The sequence below is a fragment of the Symphalangus syndactylus genome, chromosome 22, assembly GCF_028878055.3.
Source record: "Symphalangus syndactylus isolate Jambi chromosome 22, NHGRI_mSymSyn1-v2.1_pri, whole genome shotgun sequence".
Taxonomy (NCBI): domain Eukaryota; kingdom Metazoa; phylum Chordata; class Mammalia; order Primates; family Hylobatidae; genus Symphalangus; species Symphalangus syndactylus.
This window is the reverse complement of record NC_072444.2, coordinates 21,292,476-21,308,590: the sequence shown is the minus strand read 5'-3', so window position 1 is coordinate 21,308,590 and position 16,115 is coordinate 21,292,476. Positions and strand designations below refer to the sequence as shown.

Below are 16,115 nucleotides of genomic sequence, written 5' to 3'. Positions count from 1 at the left end.
CTGGGACTGGAGCTCCTTACCTGCGCTGGCCCAGAGTGAGTTTCCCGTGGTCATGTGGGCACTGCAGGCTCGGGCCCCTGGGCTCCTCCTCATGCTCCATTTCTTGGCAGGGAGATGCCAGGGAGAGAGGGTCTCCCACCAGGTCTATGATGCTTGTCCTCATGGATAAGCAGGACCCTGTGTCGCTCAAGCCCTTGTCTCCTGCTTGGCTGAGTCACAGCTCATAAAGCTGGGTCCCCAAGTGTAGCTCCTTGTGGAGTCCACAGAGCCTTGGGCATCCTCCATGGGCCCTCTCTGGCTGGGTGGGAGCAGGTTGACCAGCTGTGTGAGCATTGGCAGTAGGGACTTTCCCTGACTCCCTCCGGACTCTGTTCAGGGGCCCAAGGTCACATCTTCCCCAGCAGAGACCAGGCCAAGGTCATCCAGGGTGAATCCACCACTTTAATGTCCTCACAGAACCTTGAGTGAGATGGGAGGGAACTGCAAGGAGGGGGAGTGGGCGCCCAGGGGTGAGGAGCAGGGGCCACGGAGGAAGCAGGTTCAGAGAGGGAGGGACAGACAGACAGACAGACACTCCGGAGAGACAGACGTCCTGGTGAGGAGAGCCGGGGAGCAGGTGCTTAGCTACCAGAAGTGGTCACCCCACCTTTGCTGGGGGGCAGACACACAGAGAGAGTGGGGAGGGACTGAACCCCAGGTACAGGCAGGGTTCCCAGACCCCGCTCTAAGTGGGTCTCAGTTCTGTCCGTGGCTGTCCTCCTGGAGGCCTGGCTGTTGCTCCTCTGGGCCAGGCTGCCCTGGTGTCTCTGAGAGTCCTTGAGTTCCCTGAGGGCAGACACCCTGCAGGGGAAGGTGCCCACCTGAGTGAAGTAATGGAGGGGGAGGGGGTTATGGCTCCCACTGCTGGGGCAGGTCCACCGAGGCACAGAGGCCAACATGAGCGCTGGCCCCATCCCTGCCACACCTACCCTGTGCCTACCCGAGGTGTCAAGAGATGCCCTTCCCTGGACCCCGGGGTCCAGATATGCCTGGGCTGCCCATCAGGCGAGGTCATGGTGTGAGCAGGTGCCAGACCAGCACAGCCCTCGCCTCAGTTATAGAACACCTCGTCCTCCTCCCAGAGGGAGCCACTGTCCATGGAGGGGAGGGAGCCCGGCAGGTGGGTCCCACCCTCGGGTCCTTGGGCCCCGGGCAGCCACCGCCGATGCTGCAGCTCTGGGCTGGGGGGCTGCGGGATGCCAGTGGTGCTGGGGGGCTCCTCAGGTGAGGGACAGCTGTCAGGGGAGGGGCCAGGCGAGGAGAAGGCCCGAAGGCTGTCATCCTGCGAGGGGCCGCTGGGAAGGCTGTCCTGAAGGTAGATGCTCTCCAGATCTGGAAAATCAACGGGAAGACGGGGGAATGGCGTCGCGGATCCAGCTCCTCGCCCTCTCTGGGCGTGTGAGAAAGGGCAAGGGGCAGAGGACCTGCCTCCAAATCCAGCTGTGTGACTGCCAAGCCTTGTGACCTTGGTCAAGTCACCAAAACTCTCTGAGCCCCAGGTTCCTCCTCGAGGCAGTAAACGGAGGACTTAAGATTGGGCTTGGAGCAGCCTGTGCTCTCTGAGAACTGGGACAACCAGTGCCTCTGTCCCCTTCCCGTCCCTATCCATCTGTCAGGGAGGATTAAGTGCAGGCTTTCCCCAGGGCCAAGGCTCCTTGAAGCCCTCACTAGTAACCTGGGCTTCTAGAAAGGTGGTTGCTTGTGCCTGGTGCTAAGTTTCAGATCCGGCTCTGATGCTTCTAGCTGTCATTTGGAGTAAGTTTCTGAACCTCTGAGTGCCTCTGTTTCCTTATTTGTAAAATGGGGACAACAGGACCCACTCCCTAGGGCTGCTGTGAGGATTCCGTGAGGTGCCTCGTGCACAGCCCTCGGTGTGGTAAGCGCTGGATTCCCGCCCCCACTGTGCTCACTCTCTCCTTCCTGCTCCTGGCACTGCCGGGCAATGGGTAAGGCAAGCATCACTGCCCCATTTTGCAGATGAAGAAACTTAGGCTGAGAAAAGGAAGGGGCTCCACCGAGGTCACACTGCACTTGGTGATGGGCAGGCCTCCAGTGTCAGCTCTGCTCTGCCCATCACCTCCCACCCCCACCCCCCGACCCCCTGGGCTGTACCTTGGAGCCGGACGATGCCCTGGGGGCTGTTCTCGGGGTGCAGCTCCTCGTCATCCAGCGAGGACCAAGCGCTCAGTGTGGCCTCTGTGATGGCAAACTGCTCGGCGACCCCTGGGGGGACAGCGAGATCCAGCTCAGGGCGACATGGGTGAGGACGGCCTCAGTGCCTCTTGGAGCTTCTCCAGGACAGGCTGGAGGGTGGCCGCCTCTCTGGGCTGCCCATCCACACCCCAGTGGTCAAGAGTGCTCACTTAATGCCCGCCCACCCTGTGCCATTCTTTTTTCCTGCCCAGACAATGCCCATGCAGTGACCTGGGCCCCCCAAGGACCCAGCTTCACCTCCACAGAGCCCTGGCCAGTCCCCCTCCTTGCTGACCTGCAGCAAAGCGGGCCTCACGCAGCTCATCCGGGAGGCAGCAGTAATGCTCGTCCTCAGCTGGGGACAGCTCCCAGCCTGCCCGCTGGGCACTCCAGCCCTTCCACTCGATGAGGTGGGCCACGCGGCCTCGGGCCATGGCCGTGGGCTTTGTGATGTGGTCCTTGATGCTCTGCACCACCCCTGGGGCATGGAGGGCATCTGGGTGACTGTCCTGACACAAGGCTCAGCCCAGGGCGTGTCCCCCATGCCTCAGGCCCACCCAGTGGCCTGTACCCCACATTCTGTTAGTGCACCACGATCTCCATCAGTGCCCCACACCTCCCCAGGGGCCTGTACCCATCTAACTCCTCACGCCCTCCAAAGCCTCCTGCTCACTCCTGCCCTGAGCCCTCCAAGCTCTGTGGCTCCCTCCCCTCAATGCCCCCACCCACCGGCATCCGCATTTCCTCCCAGCATCCTACTCCCAGTCCATGTTCCTGCCCACTGGGTGCTGCTTCTCCAGATCGCCCATACCCCTCACTCCCTTTCTGACCAAGTTCAGACCCTTCTATCCAAGGAGATCCACCCAAGGACCACTCATGAGCCCCCAGCTTTCTCCACGATCCATTAAACACATTCTGAGAGAGCATCTCTGTGGCCGCGCCAGCTCTGCTGGAGGTGAGACCTGGGTGGGTGGAGCAGGCAGGGAAGGCTTCCTGGAAGAGGGGACCTGGGATTGGAATTTGAAGGTGGGCTGGGTTTGAACAGACGGAGGCAAGACTGGAAGCTTTTTCAGTGATGAGAAGAGGATGAAGGCATGGAGGAGTCTGGCGTGAGTCCAGGACTAGCTGGGGTGAAACATGGGGTCCACACTAGGACTGGGCGGCAGGAGAAGCTGGGAGCTGATCAGGGACAGAACAGGGTTGGGGAGAACCAGGTGGAAGGCTCAGATGTTCCTGTGCAGTGGGGAGCCCCAGCAGGGTAATGAGCAAGAGAGTGACCAGTTAGCACAGCTGTTTAGGAAGAGCGCCCCAGATGGAGGATTAGGGGCTACTGCAGGGACCCAGCAACAGACAAGGCAAGGGCTGGGCAGACAGACAGGAGGGGTCGGGAGCTTTAGGAGTAGACCTGTTGGATGTGGCAGATGGAGAGGGGGCTGCCAGGAATGGTTCAGCATCACCATTAACCAAGGCTGAGAACAGATCTGGGAGTCACCCAGGTCCGCGAAGCCATAATGTAAGGAATGGCAATATTTAAGTGGGAGGAAGTATCCACAAAGGTAATTAGAGAGTGGGGAAAACAGGAAAGATGGGGGTGTGGAAGAAAGGGGAGACTCTCCCTTCCACCCACTAAGTTGGGGAGTGTTGGCAATTGGAGAGGGTGTTTTGTAGGAAGTAGGGGTTCAAGTGGCCCTTGAAGGGCAAGTGAGGTGGATGACGGCACTGGCGATGGAGGAAAGGCACAGGCCAATGTGGGGAGGGATGGCCCCAGGGGCCTCAGGGGAGCTGGGTGGGATTTAGTGCTGGGGCCACCTGATGCTGTAGTGGCCACTGAAACCCACTCTACTGGCCTGGGAGCCCACGCCCAGCTGCTTCAGGTGCTGCTGCTGTCAGCTCACACCCTTATCTGGAGAACCGCCCCGAGCTCCTGGGCACCTAGAGAGGCCCGGAGGCTGCTGACTCCTCCCCAGGGGCAGCCAGTGAGTCAGCAATGGGGGAATATAAAGTCCAGCCCCCTTGCCTGGGGGTGCCATCAATTCTGGGGTGCTATTTGTGCTCCCAAGCTCCCAGTGGGACCAGGTGGGCAGGGCTAGACTCCTGCAGAGCCCCTTCCCCAGGCCCCTCTGCCTCCCCCGCTGCCTACTGGCTTCTTTTGAGCGCCAGTCTCCAGGGAATCACCTGCACAGTCATGCCCATGTCAGGCTCTGCTTCCAGGGAACCTGAACTAAGATGATGCCCCACCCTCTCAGAGCTTCTTTTTTTTTTTTTTTTTTTTTGAGACGGAGTCTTGCTCTGTCGCCCAGGCTGGAGTGCAATGGCGCAATCTCGGCTCACTGCAAGCTCCGCCTCCCGGGTTCACGCCATTCTCCTGCCTCAGCCTCTCTGAGTAGCTGGGACTACAGGCGCCCGCCACCACGCCCGGCTAATTTTTTGTATTTTTGGTAGAGACGGGGTTTCACTGTGGTCTCGATCTCCTGACCTCATGATCCACCCACCTCGGCCTCCCCAAGTGCTGGGATTACAAGCGTGAGCCACCGCGCCCGGCCTTCTCAGAGCTTCTTGAGAACCCAGCAGTTTAACCCGTGGAAGCAGAACCCTGAGCCGCTGGTCCCCCCGTGACCCGCATAACCCAGCATGGACTCTGGCATTTAGAACATGGAGAATCCAACAGGGTTGCCATCTTCCCACCTGCAACTCAGCCGTGCCCTTCCCACAGCCAAGGTCTAGGGTGGAACCATGCATTCTCCACAAGCAGGAGAGTTGCAGCCAGAACCTACCCACAAGGGACGAGGTGGCCAGGGCTGCCACGTTGTAGTTGCCAGGGTGGGACCTGGAGTTGGACAGGTAGCCATTGGTGGTCTGGAAGCACCTCTGGAGGAAGGGGCAGGAGGAGTGAGCAGGGTGGGCCAGGCTGCCGGCCGACATCCCTCCAGCACCACCACCCATCCCCGTCTCCCAGCCCACCAGGTCCTCTGGCCAGTGGGCAGGGACAGGGCAGCTAAAGCCAGGGATATCCTACCAACTCCCACGGGACAACCCCCACCCAGTGTTTCATCAGGCCCCCCTCCCCCAGGGCCAGCAGGACTGTGTGCCTGGGCTGGGCACAAAGGATGCAGGGGCCGTGGTGTCAGCTGGGGCCGGCTAGACTGGGGGACACACAAGTGCACTGACCTGCCAAGGATCCCAACAGAAATCCACCTGTTTGTCCTAAAACAAGAGGAGAGAGAGGATCAGGCAGGGCCTGGCACGCTGTGCCTGGAGATGGCCCGAGTCCTGGGGCCCTGGGTGGGGGTGGGGGTCAGCCTGCTGGTGCTCTGTGAGGTCAGGGTCTGCCCTCTCATGGGTCATGCTCTGGTGTCCCCCGGCACGCAGAGTAAGAAGGAGGGGGCGACAGTGGTGCCGGGAGGACAGGCCTCGGGTGCTGCTTATAGAGCAGGCTTGGGTGTGGGCTCTGACTTCGCCATTTCCCAGCTGGTTTCCCTAGACTATTCCTAACAGCTGCGAACACGTCTCTTCCTCTGCAAAATGGCGACAATGTCATTCACCTCACGAGTCGTGGTGAGGCCTAAGTAACATAATGGAGGCTGAGAAGAGCTGAGTGCAGTGCTTAGCAGGAGGTGAGTGCCGCTGGGGAGAAGGTAATTATATCATCCAGTGGGTTCATGCCACGGACCCTGGAGCAAGGGTGGAAATTATGCACCAGAATTTGGGGTCCCTTGTGACCCTTAGTGACATCTTCTAAATCAATCTGGACTGAGAAACATATATAAAATTTTAATATATATTATATAAAAATTATACTCATAAATTATATATATTATATATGTTATATATTATATATTTATATACAAATTATATATCTAACACAACATATATAAAATTCGTGAGGCTGCTCAGGAATGGTGGGCTGGTAGCGGAATGTGTTGTCTGCAAGGCAGAGTTAATTTGCGCAGGAAGACCTTCAGGGTGCATGGTCTTCTAAACAAGCCTGGTCCAGTCCCTGGATGCTCAGTCCCGTCCAGCCCCTCATGCTGCTGAATATCAGGCCTTAGGGCCCCTGGTCCCACAGGGAGAAGCAGGTTTGGCAGGGAAGGAAGGAGACTGGAATGGATTCTGCTCCCTGCGGGGAGCTGTAGGAGACAGGCCGGGAACCGGGGCGCAGGTAGCACAGGGATGAGGAGCAACCAGTTACCTTGCCAATGACATGGTCTGGAGCCACGGTGGGAGTGCAGCCCGAAGGCAGGTCTGGGTTCAAGGGGTCCGAGCCCTGGGGCATGGGGCAGTTCTTGTGGGCACTTGTGAACAGGTCTGGAAATAAGAGCAAGAGGAGGAACTCAGCAAAGCCCAGCCCTCTCTTGCTTACAAAGCATGTTCAAGGCCCCCCCGTAAGATGAGTATGGCCTTATTTTTATCCAACAACATCGTAGAGGAAGCAGACTCAAGTCCACAGCAGGGAAGGGGTCCAGCCAGATGCCCTCCTGCCTGTGCCCCTCAGCGGGAATTACTGGCCTCGTCTTCCTTTTACTCCCTTTTCGCAATTTCTAGCACCCACACTCCAGCATGTTTTTGGCCTCATGGAGATCTTTAATCCATTTACCCTCATATTTCCAGACCAGATCCTCCCGTCCTCTTTCGCTCCTGGCCCGGCTGACCCCCTGGCATGGCCTCTGAGCTCTCACAGACACCCTTACCTCTCACACCGGTTTGAGTCTGACCCTCCTGCCCTGTGCCTGGATCTGAGGCGCTGAATGTTGCTGGAGAAAGTGACCGCTGCGTGCGAGATTGTAGCCCCAGCCTCCCGTGGGATGCTGCCCGGATCCTTCTCTCTGCATTTCCTGCTGCCTTTGTTTCCTGCCACGTTGACGGCTTCACCCCATCCTTCCTTCTCAGACATGAAACACACCCCCTCCCCTACCCCACACACTGCTGGGGGCTTCTGCCCCTCCCTCACTGGGTCCAGGATCCTTGGAAAGGTGTCACCGGGATCTTTCCACCCAAATCACCAGAGCCTACCTGCACCTTTGCCCACATCATTTCCTTTCCCTCCTGCAACAAAGGAAGAGCTGTTCCTGCTGCACCCAAGACCTTGTGGCCCATCCACCCAGGGCTGGGTCCCACCTCTGCCCTCCCCCCAGGGGCTCTGCTCTCCTCCTGCGGCGTCACTGTGCCCTCTCCACTCCATCCGCCTTGAAGCATTCGGCCGGGATCGCACATGCTGCGATGCATCTTGGGCTCTGGACCTTCTCCTGCATTCTCACTCCTCTGTCCCCTTTACCACTGGGTAGGGCTGTCAGCATCCCAGCAACCCAAGCATCTCTGGTCTTCTCAGCAGCTTGTCGTGATCACTGTTTCCCTCCAGCGACTTGCCCATTCCCCTGCTCCCTTCTCGCCGGACGTGCAGAGAGCTGTGTCCCACCTCTACTTCCTCGTCCTCCACTTCTCCTCCACCCGTTCCAAGCAGGCTTTCATGAGGTAGCCCTTACCAAGCTGCCAGGAACCTCTATGGGGCCAACTCCAATGGGGGCTGTCCTAGCCTCTTCTTGGAGCTGGAGCTGTGCAGCCTGCCTGCCATCTTGAGCCCCGCCTCTTATCCTGGCCTCTGGCCTCTCCGGCTGCTGTCCTGGGTCCCCTCTGTGGCTTGTCCCTGGCTCACCCCTGCCCATTGGCTGGCACCACACTTCTGTCCCGGCCCTTCTCCACCCTCTCTCCCCAGGAGGGCTCACCGTCGTGTTTCTGCTGCCCACTGCCCATGTGCACACCTCCAGCCCTGACTCCTCACTTGAGCTCCCAACTGAGTTTCCAGCTCTCTACATGGATGCCCAAGGGGCACTTCAAGCCCACTTGGGCAAAAGAGGACTCCTAATTTCAGGTCCACCTTCCCCGCTGTCTCCCACTGCACCAACTACAACCCTAGGAGTTTCTCAGGGTCCTGCCTTCCCCCACTCTCCCAGGGGCCATGCAGTCAACTGGCAAATCCTATTAGCCCTCTCTTAGGTCTATTCCAGGTCTCCCGGCTCCCTTCTCCCAGGGCTCCCCTGCTGCGGGCATCCTCCCTCCCTGGAAGACAATGGTCCCTGCGCTCACTCTCTGTCCACCAGCGGAGGGACTTTATGCTCTAGGCCAGATTGTGTCACTGGGGCTAGGGGATCATGTGGGTGCTGCCCCCAATTCCCCTGGATTCCTTTCTCCTGTTTTTGCCCCGGCGCCCTGCATGGCTTCTAAGAGGCACCACCTGTGGCTCTTTCTACAGGGCCTACCCTAGGTAAATTTCTGTTGGCCCCACCCAGAGTGGCCCCAAGCCAATGACTACCAGGTGCAGGACCCCAGCTCCTTTGTCTGGGATCCGAAAATTCCCCTTCACTTACCCTCTGGAATACCCTGCAGGACCAGGCTGAGGCCAGGCCTGAGACCACCCCACTGCCTGGCTGGCCTCCTCCATCCTCCTCTCGCTCCATTCCCTACTGGCTTCCTCTGGAAGGTTCACCTCATATCAGTTGTACCCAAATCCTCATTTCAGGGGCAACTGGCAGGGGGAAGGTGAGCATTCAGTTGGAGGTGAGATTAAGGTTTTCTTTTCTTTTCTTTTCTTTTTCTTTTTTTTTTGAGACAGAATCTCGCTCTGTCACCCAGGCTGGAGTATAGTGGCGTGACCTCGACTCACTCTAACCTCTGCCTCCCAGGTTCAAGCGATTCTCCTGCCTCAGCCTCCCGAGTAGCTGGGATTATGGGCACCTGCTCATTTTTGTATTTTCAGTAGAGACAGGGTTTCACCATGTCGGTCAGGCTGGTCTCAAACACCTGACCTCAGGCAATCTGCCTGCCTCGGCCTTCCAAAGTACTGGGATTACAGGCATGAGCCACTGTGCCCAGCCTGAGATTAAAGTTTTCATCCCAACTGGATTAGATTTAGTTTGCAGAAAAGACCATAAGTTTCTGGGATCTACCCAAAGGTAAGCAGGTGGGCTAGTCAGGGAGGCTAGAGGCAGAGACCGGAGCCAAGGAAAGATCTAATTGACCACCCCACCCATGACCCAGGCAGGCCTAAGGAGGTGAGAGCACCTGGGGCAGCATGGCATCCTGTGGGCTGAGCCGTGCACCTGCACACCATAGCACTCAGCTCGTCTTGTTCTTTTTCCTGAGTCTCTGCTGTGTGACCCTGAGCTAGTCCTGCCCCTCTCTGGGCTCCAGGGCCTCCATTTCCACAAAGGCCATCTTGTCCAGGCCCTTCAAAGGCAATGTTCAAACTGGGGGTGAATCTTTCAGTGGGTCATGCAGCCATTTATTGATTAGGTCTTATTTTAATGAAATAGAATGGAATAGAATGGAAAATATCAGAGCCCACTGCAAGTCGGGTTAAGTATTACTTTATGAAGCTTCTGTTTATGCAGACACAAGTCTGTGCAGATGTTGTGTATAAACACACACACAGCAAAAATTTTTGATGTGTGTATTCTGGGTCATGATGCAAAATATATTATTCCTATGGATCCAGTCAAAAAAGTTTGCAAGTTGCCAATCTTGAGGTTCTGGAAATTCTGCATGTCCCGGACAAGCCAGGGCCCGCCAAGGTGCAGACAGGTGGCACTGGCCGTAGGCTGACCTTAGGAACTGGAGAGGTGTTAGGGTATTTCTAGGAACCCTGGCCATCCCCTGAAGCGTTTTTACAACTCTCCAGCCACAGACCAGGGAGTGAGGTTGATGGGGAGGGGAGCCGGGCACAGAGGAGGCTGGCGGTGATGCCAAAGCCTGGCAGAGGCATGACTTGAACAAGGTCATTTGTTGAGACGGTGGTGGGCTTGGAGGACTCCTGGCTCCCACCCCCTCCCCAGTCCGCCTGGCTCCCCACCTCAGTTGGGGTTCAGGTGCCTCCACCAAAGTTGCCTGCTCCCCCTGAGGACTTTGGCCCCGTGATGTCACAGGCTGGTTGCCATGGGGACGTCAGGTAATGAACCAGCCCAGGGTGAAATCACAGGCTGTTCTTCGCCCAGCTGGGACTGGTGGCCACGTCACCACTGGCAACTGGAAAAACACAGAGTGTCATGTGGGGTGGGGACTGGGAGGCAGCCCGAGGGGACCGCTAGCACCTGCTCCTGTGGCTCCCTCTCCCAGAAGGACACCCCCTTTCTTTCAGTCCACACCCTACTCTCCTGACCTCGAGGTCAGAATTCCTTTCTCAGACCTGCTCCCTCCCCCACCTCCTCTGTCCACAAGAGTGACAGGCTTCTGGTTGCCACGGCAACCGTTAGAGGGCCATCTTGATCCTTCAAGGAGAGGGTGTCAACCAGATGTCTCCTCCATCCCTCTGTCTTCAACCAGAGCTTCTCTGCATCTTGAGGGTGCTTCCTGCCTTCCTATGCCAGCTCGTCTTCAATCTGCTTTAGAGTCTAACCTCCCAGACAGTTCCTCCTGACGTCTAGCCTAAACCCCTCTTGTTGCAGTTCCCATACTGGCCTTCTCTACTTGATCCTTGGGTGAGTCTGCAGCACAACCCCTCAGGCTCCTCTCGTCTGCTTCAGGGCCTTCCAACTCCTTTAAGCTGTTCTTTGGGGCTCTGTGTCCCAACCCATTAGTCACCATGGTTGCCATCTACTCCAAGAGCGTCTCCCAGGGCTCTGCACCCCAGAGGGCAGAGAGGGACTGTGTTTGACTCTGCAGCAGCCCAGGGAGGGTAAATATCCTCTCGAAACCACACAGAAACTGAGCAGCAGCCTGGGGTCAAAGCGTCCCCTGATGCTCCTCCCTGGCCAGCCTCAGGCTTCTCTGCTCAGCTTCTCAGGGCACCTGCAGCCGATGCGGCCCCTCTAGCCAACCATTGCCCGGGTGTGTACTGCCCAGCTGTGACGTGCCGGGCTCTGCCCTTGGCTCTGAAGAGAACATAAGCGGCCAAGGCATTCCTCTTACAGTCCCTGAGCTGGGTTTAAGTCCCCACTTCTCACTTTCCGCTGCAGGGGGTGGGCATGCGACTTAGCCCCTGTGAGCCTTGGATTCTCATCTGTGAAATAATACCAGCCCAGAAAGGGCTGCAGCAAGGATGAAGCACCTACCACGGCAAGCAGTCCGTAAGCAGCAGCCGCTCCACCCCTCTCCCCTCAGTGTCTCTCTCTGGACAATGGGACACATCTTGGTCAGCCACTCCTGTGGTCCTGTTCCCAGGGCTGGAGCTGGCCCTGGAGGCTCTGCAGAGGGAAGCCCTTGAGGGTGAGTCCTTGGCCTCTCTGCCTGTTGAGTCACTGCCAGGGGAGCAGGCCACAGAGCTTGGCAGAGGCCAGGCCTCGAGTGGACTGAGTGTCCCCTCTTCCCCAGGACATTTGTTTACAGGTCACCTGATCTGTGACAGTAGCTCATCCGTGGGTTGGCTCAGCTCAGAGCTATCCAAGGGGGTCCCTTTCCCTCCCCATGCAAGGATGGAGAGAGAAAATGGCCTCCTCCTCGGGACTTCCACACACCCCAGCTCCTCCCCACTTCCTTCCCCAGGCTCCCTCCCATCCTGTGACCCGGCCTCTGGGAACATCTTGCTCTAGCCTCACCTCCCCAAGCAACCTGCCCAGATTGGCCTCTGCTGGATTAGGTACTCCCTCACCTGTGGCCCTGATGGCCAAAGTCTGGCCTGCAGTGATTTGCCGCCACTGTTTACTGAGCAGGTGTGACAGTACTGTGTCAGGTACTGTCCTAGCCCTATTCACCCATGATCTCTCATTTAACCCACACAACAATCCTGCAAAGTACGTGTTATGCCCATTTTACAGATAGGGAAACGGAGGCTCAGAGAGGATAAATCACTTATGCAAGGTCACCCACTAATAAGCAGCAGAGATGAGGGTCACACTTCAGCCCTTGTGAAACTCCAAAGCTTGTGCCCCAACCACTAAACAGTGCTGATCTCCAGACAGGGTCCTTGGGGCATCCTTCCAAGGGTTCATGCATCCTGCCTCCCCCATTAGGCTATTCCACAGGCAAAGCTGTACCTCTCTCATCAGACTGTGAGCTCCCAAAGGGCAAGGTCCCACCTACCCTTTCCTCAATGCCTGGTGTAGGACTGCTCAGGACTTGAAAACTATGGGTGGCTCTGGTCGGCCCCCTTAGAGCTTGTGCCTTCACCCAGACATGATCAGATGTCTGACTTTCCAGAAGAAAATTCTCGGTCTCTAATTTCTACTCTCACCCCCAGACCCCACCGGCCCCCAGTGCATTGGATACCCCCAAGGTGGGGCCAGGAGGCTGATCAGTTGGCCTGGAGGAGAGGGCTGGGGCATGAGTGGGCAGGCAGAGTGGTTATGGCACCAAGGGCATGGAGTGGGTACTGAGCCCCTGGAACAAGAGAGAAGGGGGGCAAATATTCCTCTCTGTTCCATACAGACTGCCACTGGTTGCAGAGCCCCAAACAAATAGGGACCATTCAAGTGTTCCAAGAGGTTGTTTTTCTAAGCACTGGCCATATACTTAGCACCTCTTTTTGTTTTTGAGACAGGGTCTTTGTTGCCCAGACTAGAGTGCGGTGGAGTAATCACAGCTCACTGCAGCTTCGACCTCCCGGGTTCAAGCCATCCTCCTGCCTCAGCCTCCCAAATAGCTGGTACTACCAGCGCACACCACCACACCCAGATAATTTTTAAAAAGTTTTTTGTAGAGATGAGGTCTCACTATGCTGCACAGGCTGGTCTTGAACTCGTGGGCTCAAGCGATCCTCCCACCTCAGCCTCCCAGGGTTTAGATTATAAGTGTGAGCCACAGCACCTCTCTATATAGGGACATAAGAAAGCGAAGGACAGGGTTTCCACACTCAGGCTCTGGGGTCACACTGACCTGGATTCAAGTCCTGCCTCTCCATGCCCTGGCCATGTCACCTGAGGGAAGACCCTCCCGTTCTCTGAGCCCCACGTCCCTTGTCACAGGGTTGAATGAGAACTAACTAGGTCAGGAGAGCAAAGGCTCAGCCTGGCTCAGGATAAGGGCTCAACAAATGGTAGCTTAAAAATAGATAATGAACACAAAATAGCTCCTGGAAACAGCATTTGTTGCCTTAATCTGGTCCCAATCACTTTCTCAATGTCCTCAGCACCTCGAGTGCCTGCCACCCGCTGCCTTTCCCATGAGGCAGGATGTGGCTTAAAACCTCTGTAGGTTTCCCCTTCTAGCCATGAAGGCCTGCATTAGCTGTCTGCACAGACAAGTAATAAAAATTAAAGGCCGGGTGCAGTGGCTCACACCTGTAATCCCAGCACTTTGGGAGGCCGAGGTGGGAGGATGGCTTGAGGCCAGGAGTTCGAGATAAGCCTGGGCAACTTAGTGAAAGCCTGTCTCTATTATAATATATACAATATTAAAATTAAAAGTAAAAATGAGAGCAATAGCTAATATGTACGAGTGCTTACTATGTGTTGGGTACTGGTCTGAATGCCTTACATGAATTAAGCCATTTAGTCTGCCCAGCAACACTATGACATCAATACTATTATAATTCCCATTTTAGAGATGGGAACACTGAGATACACACACAAGGTCAAGTCACTTGCTGAGGTCACAGGGCTAGAAAATGGTGGAGCCCTGCTTCATATTCTGCACTCCTAGCCTCTCTACCAAGTAGGCAGACGCTAACTGCTGCTGATGCTGGGATGGGGTGATTTTCCCAGGTGTGGCCTGACCTAGGTTTTGGGGTTTGGCTGGGTGGCCCCAGCTGGGTGCAAGCTCTGGGCTCAGTATGGGCATCAGCCTGAGGCCTGCAATCCTTGGCCTTGGCCAAGGGTGGACGCACTCCCTCCACCCTTCCTTCTGCAGTAGTGTCTACCTGGCCTAGGAGGCACTCAGCGCTCAGAGGCTGTGATTAGCAATAGGCTGCTGTGGGCTCGAGCCCCCACCTGGCCCCTGCACCAGCAATCGATTGCTAATCACAGCCTCTGAGCGCTGAGTGCCAGTCCCTCTGGGCTGGGACCCCAAGGTGCCTGACACGGGGTGGCCAAGTGAAGGGGAAGAGACATGGCCACTGAGGAAACACTTAGATCCCCTCCACCTGGAGCTGGCCCCAGCCAGAGACTGCCTAGAACCTTTGGGGTTTCTGGAGCCTGGTGCTCCTAAAGAACCCTCAGCACTCCTCACTCTTCAAACTCCCTTCCCCTCCCGCTAGGCTGCAGGCCTCCCGGACCAGGTGCTGTGCTGGGTTCCTTGCTGCTGGATGCCCAGCATGCACACGGTGCCTGGCACATGGCAGCTATCATGTTAATATCAGCTTAATGCATGGATAAGTAAAGGAACCTCACACAGCCTGACCCTGTACCTTCCCCTTCCCCAGCCGTGATTCCACCCTGATACCTCCCAGAGACAGCCTGAGCCACTTACCTGAATGCCCACATGAACTCCTGAGCAGAAGCCCTTCGGGTCCAGAGGATGGGGGAAAGGGCATTGTGCTCCTTGCTCAATAGCCCCAGGACAAGGTCCCCTCTATTCTGGGTAAGCTACTAGGGGTGATGGGTGTGGTGGCGGTCAGTGGGTTTGGCCTCAGCCTGCAGAGCCTGAACCAAGGCCAAAGCCACCCCCACTCCCAGTCACACCCCCCTGATCCCACTGTAGGGTGAACAGACCAAGGTGGGAGAAGGGCTCAGCCCAATCGCTTGTCTAAAATGTTGCCCAACAGCCTGTTGGAAAGCTGGTGGTGATGGTTGGGGGTGGAGGTAGGGGGCTCCAAAGACCAACCTGCCCATCCCCCAATCTCTGTGCAAGACTGTGTCCCCTGCTCAGAGACAGAAGAGGCCGGGGCCTGCCCTGGGCCCCCAGGCAAGGGCAGGTCCCTCCACCTCCTTGGGTACCACGTGGGGGAGGGTGGAAGGTGACAGGTCAGACACAGAGAGAAAGGCCCAGGGGTAACTGGGAACATCAGCTGTGCTGTGGCCCTTCTGTCCCCTGTCCAAGGATAGGGATGGGGAGGAGGATTAGGGATGAAGGTGGGGGCAGGGGAACCTTCTTTATAACCTGTGCCCCACCATTAACCCTTTCCTGCCAACAGGGTTCAGGGGCTCTGCAGATGGGGGAACCCGGTAAGACGTGGGAAGGGGCTGTCGGGGTGAGCTGGTAAGGCCTGTGTCTTGGGGAGGGGTGGGAGAGGGAGGGTCTGCTAGTTCTCTCAGTGATCCGCAGTTCCTCCAGGAAGCCGGGAAGAACCAGAGCCTCCCTCCCCTCCCAGAAACCCGGCAGGGGGTGTGTGGCTGTAGGGATGAGAGCGCGGCAGGGGACCCTGCTTCGTGTCACCTGCGGGGCTGCAAACTGGGGCGGGGATGGGTGACCTCTGCACGTGCGCTCTCTGCGCTGCCCCCGCCCCCTACCGTCCCCAGCTCTGTCCCCCTCAGAACGCCGCGTCCCCGGGGGTGCGGCTGGGCCGTGAAGGGCGGGTCGCCAGCCCCACCCCCCAAGTCTCCGAGCGGCGAGGGGACTGCGCGGGTTCCCGGCGCCCGATCCCCCCACCCCTGGCCGGGCCCCCTCACCTCGCGACACGCAGGAGCCCATCACGGGGCCACGGAGCCGGGCCGCTGCGCCCGGGGTGCGTGGGGCCGCGGGGCGTTCATGTCTCCGCGGGCCCGGGACTGAGCGCTGCGGAGCCAGACGACGCGCGGGGCGGGGGGCTCGGGCGCCCTCGGCTCCAGCCCGGGTCGTCTCAGCTGCCGCCGCGCCCAGCTCTCCTCGCGCCGCCGCCTCCCGCGCAGTGCCCGTCGCTGCCAGGGGAGGGCGACACCGCGGGACGCGGCGGGCGGGGCCCGGGGGAAGCGCAGCCGGGAGGCCTGGGCGCACCTGTGGCCGCAGCGCGCGGGAGGGCCACCCCTGTCCCTTCGCGGCCCTAGCACCTCCCGAAGTTGCGCCGGCCGAAGGTCAGACAAGTAGGAGAGACTCCTAGTGTTTGG

At 57.9% G+C, this 16,115-nt stretch overlaps 1 protein-coding gene across 1 annotated transcript; it reads right to left on the bottom strand.

Moving 5' to 3' along the window:
* Positions 1–421: 421 nt before the first annotated feature.
* FAM131C (family with sequence similarity 131 member C) lies at positions 422–15,922 on the bottom strand. The gene is made up of 7 exons (XM_055262511.2): positions 15,702–15,922; positions 6,422–6,537; positions 5,401–5,436; positions 5,007–5,100; positions 2,528–2,710; positions 2,152–2,262; positions 422–1,371 (listed from the first exon to the last, which is right to left on the bottom strand). Exons 1-7 carry the CDS (start codon positions 15,721–15,723, stop codon positions 1,091–1,093), a joined length of 843 nt encoding a protein of 280 aa, XP_055118486.1. The 5' UTR covers positions 15,724–15,922; the 3' UTR covers positions 422–1,090.
* Between the last annotated feature and the right edge of the window lie 193 nt (positions 15,923–16,115).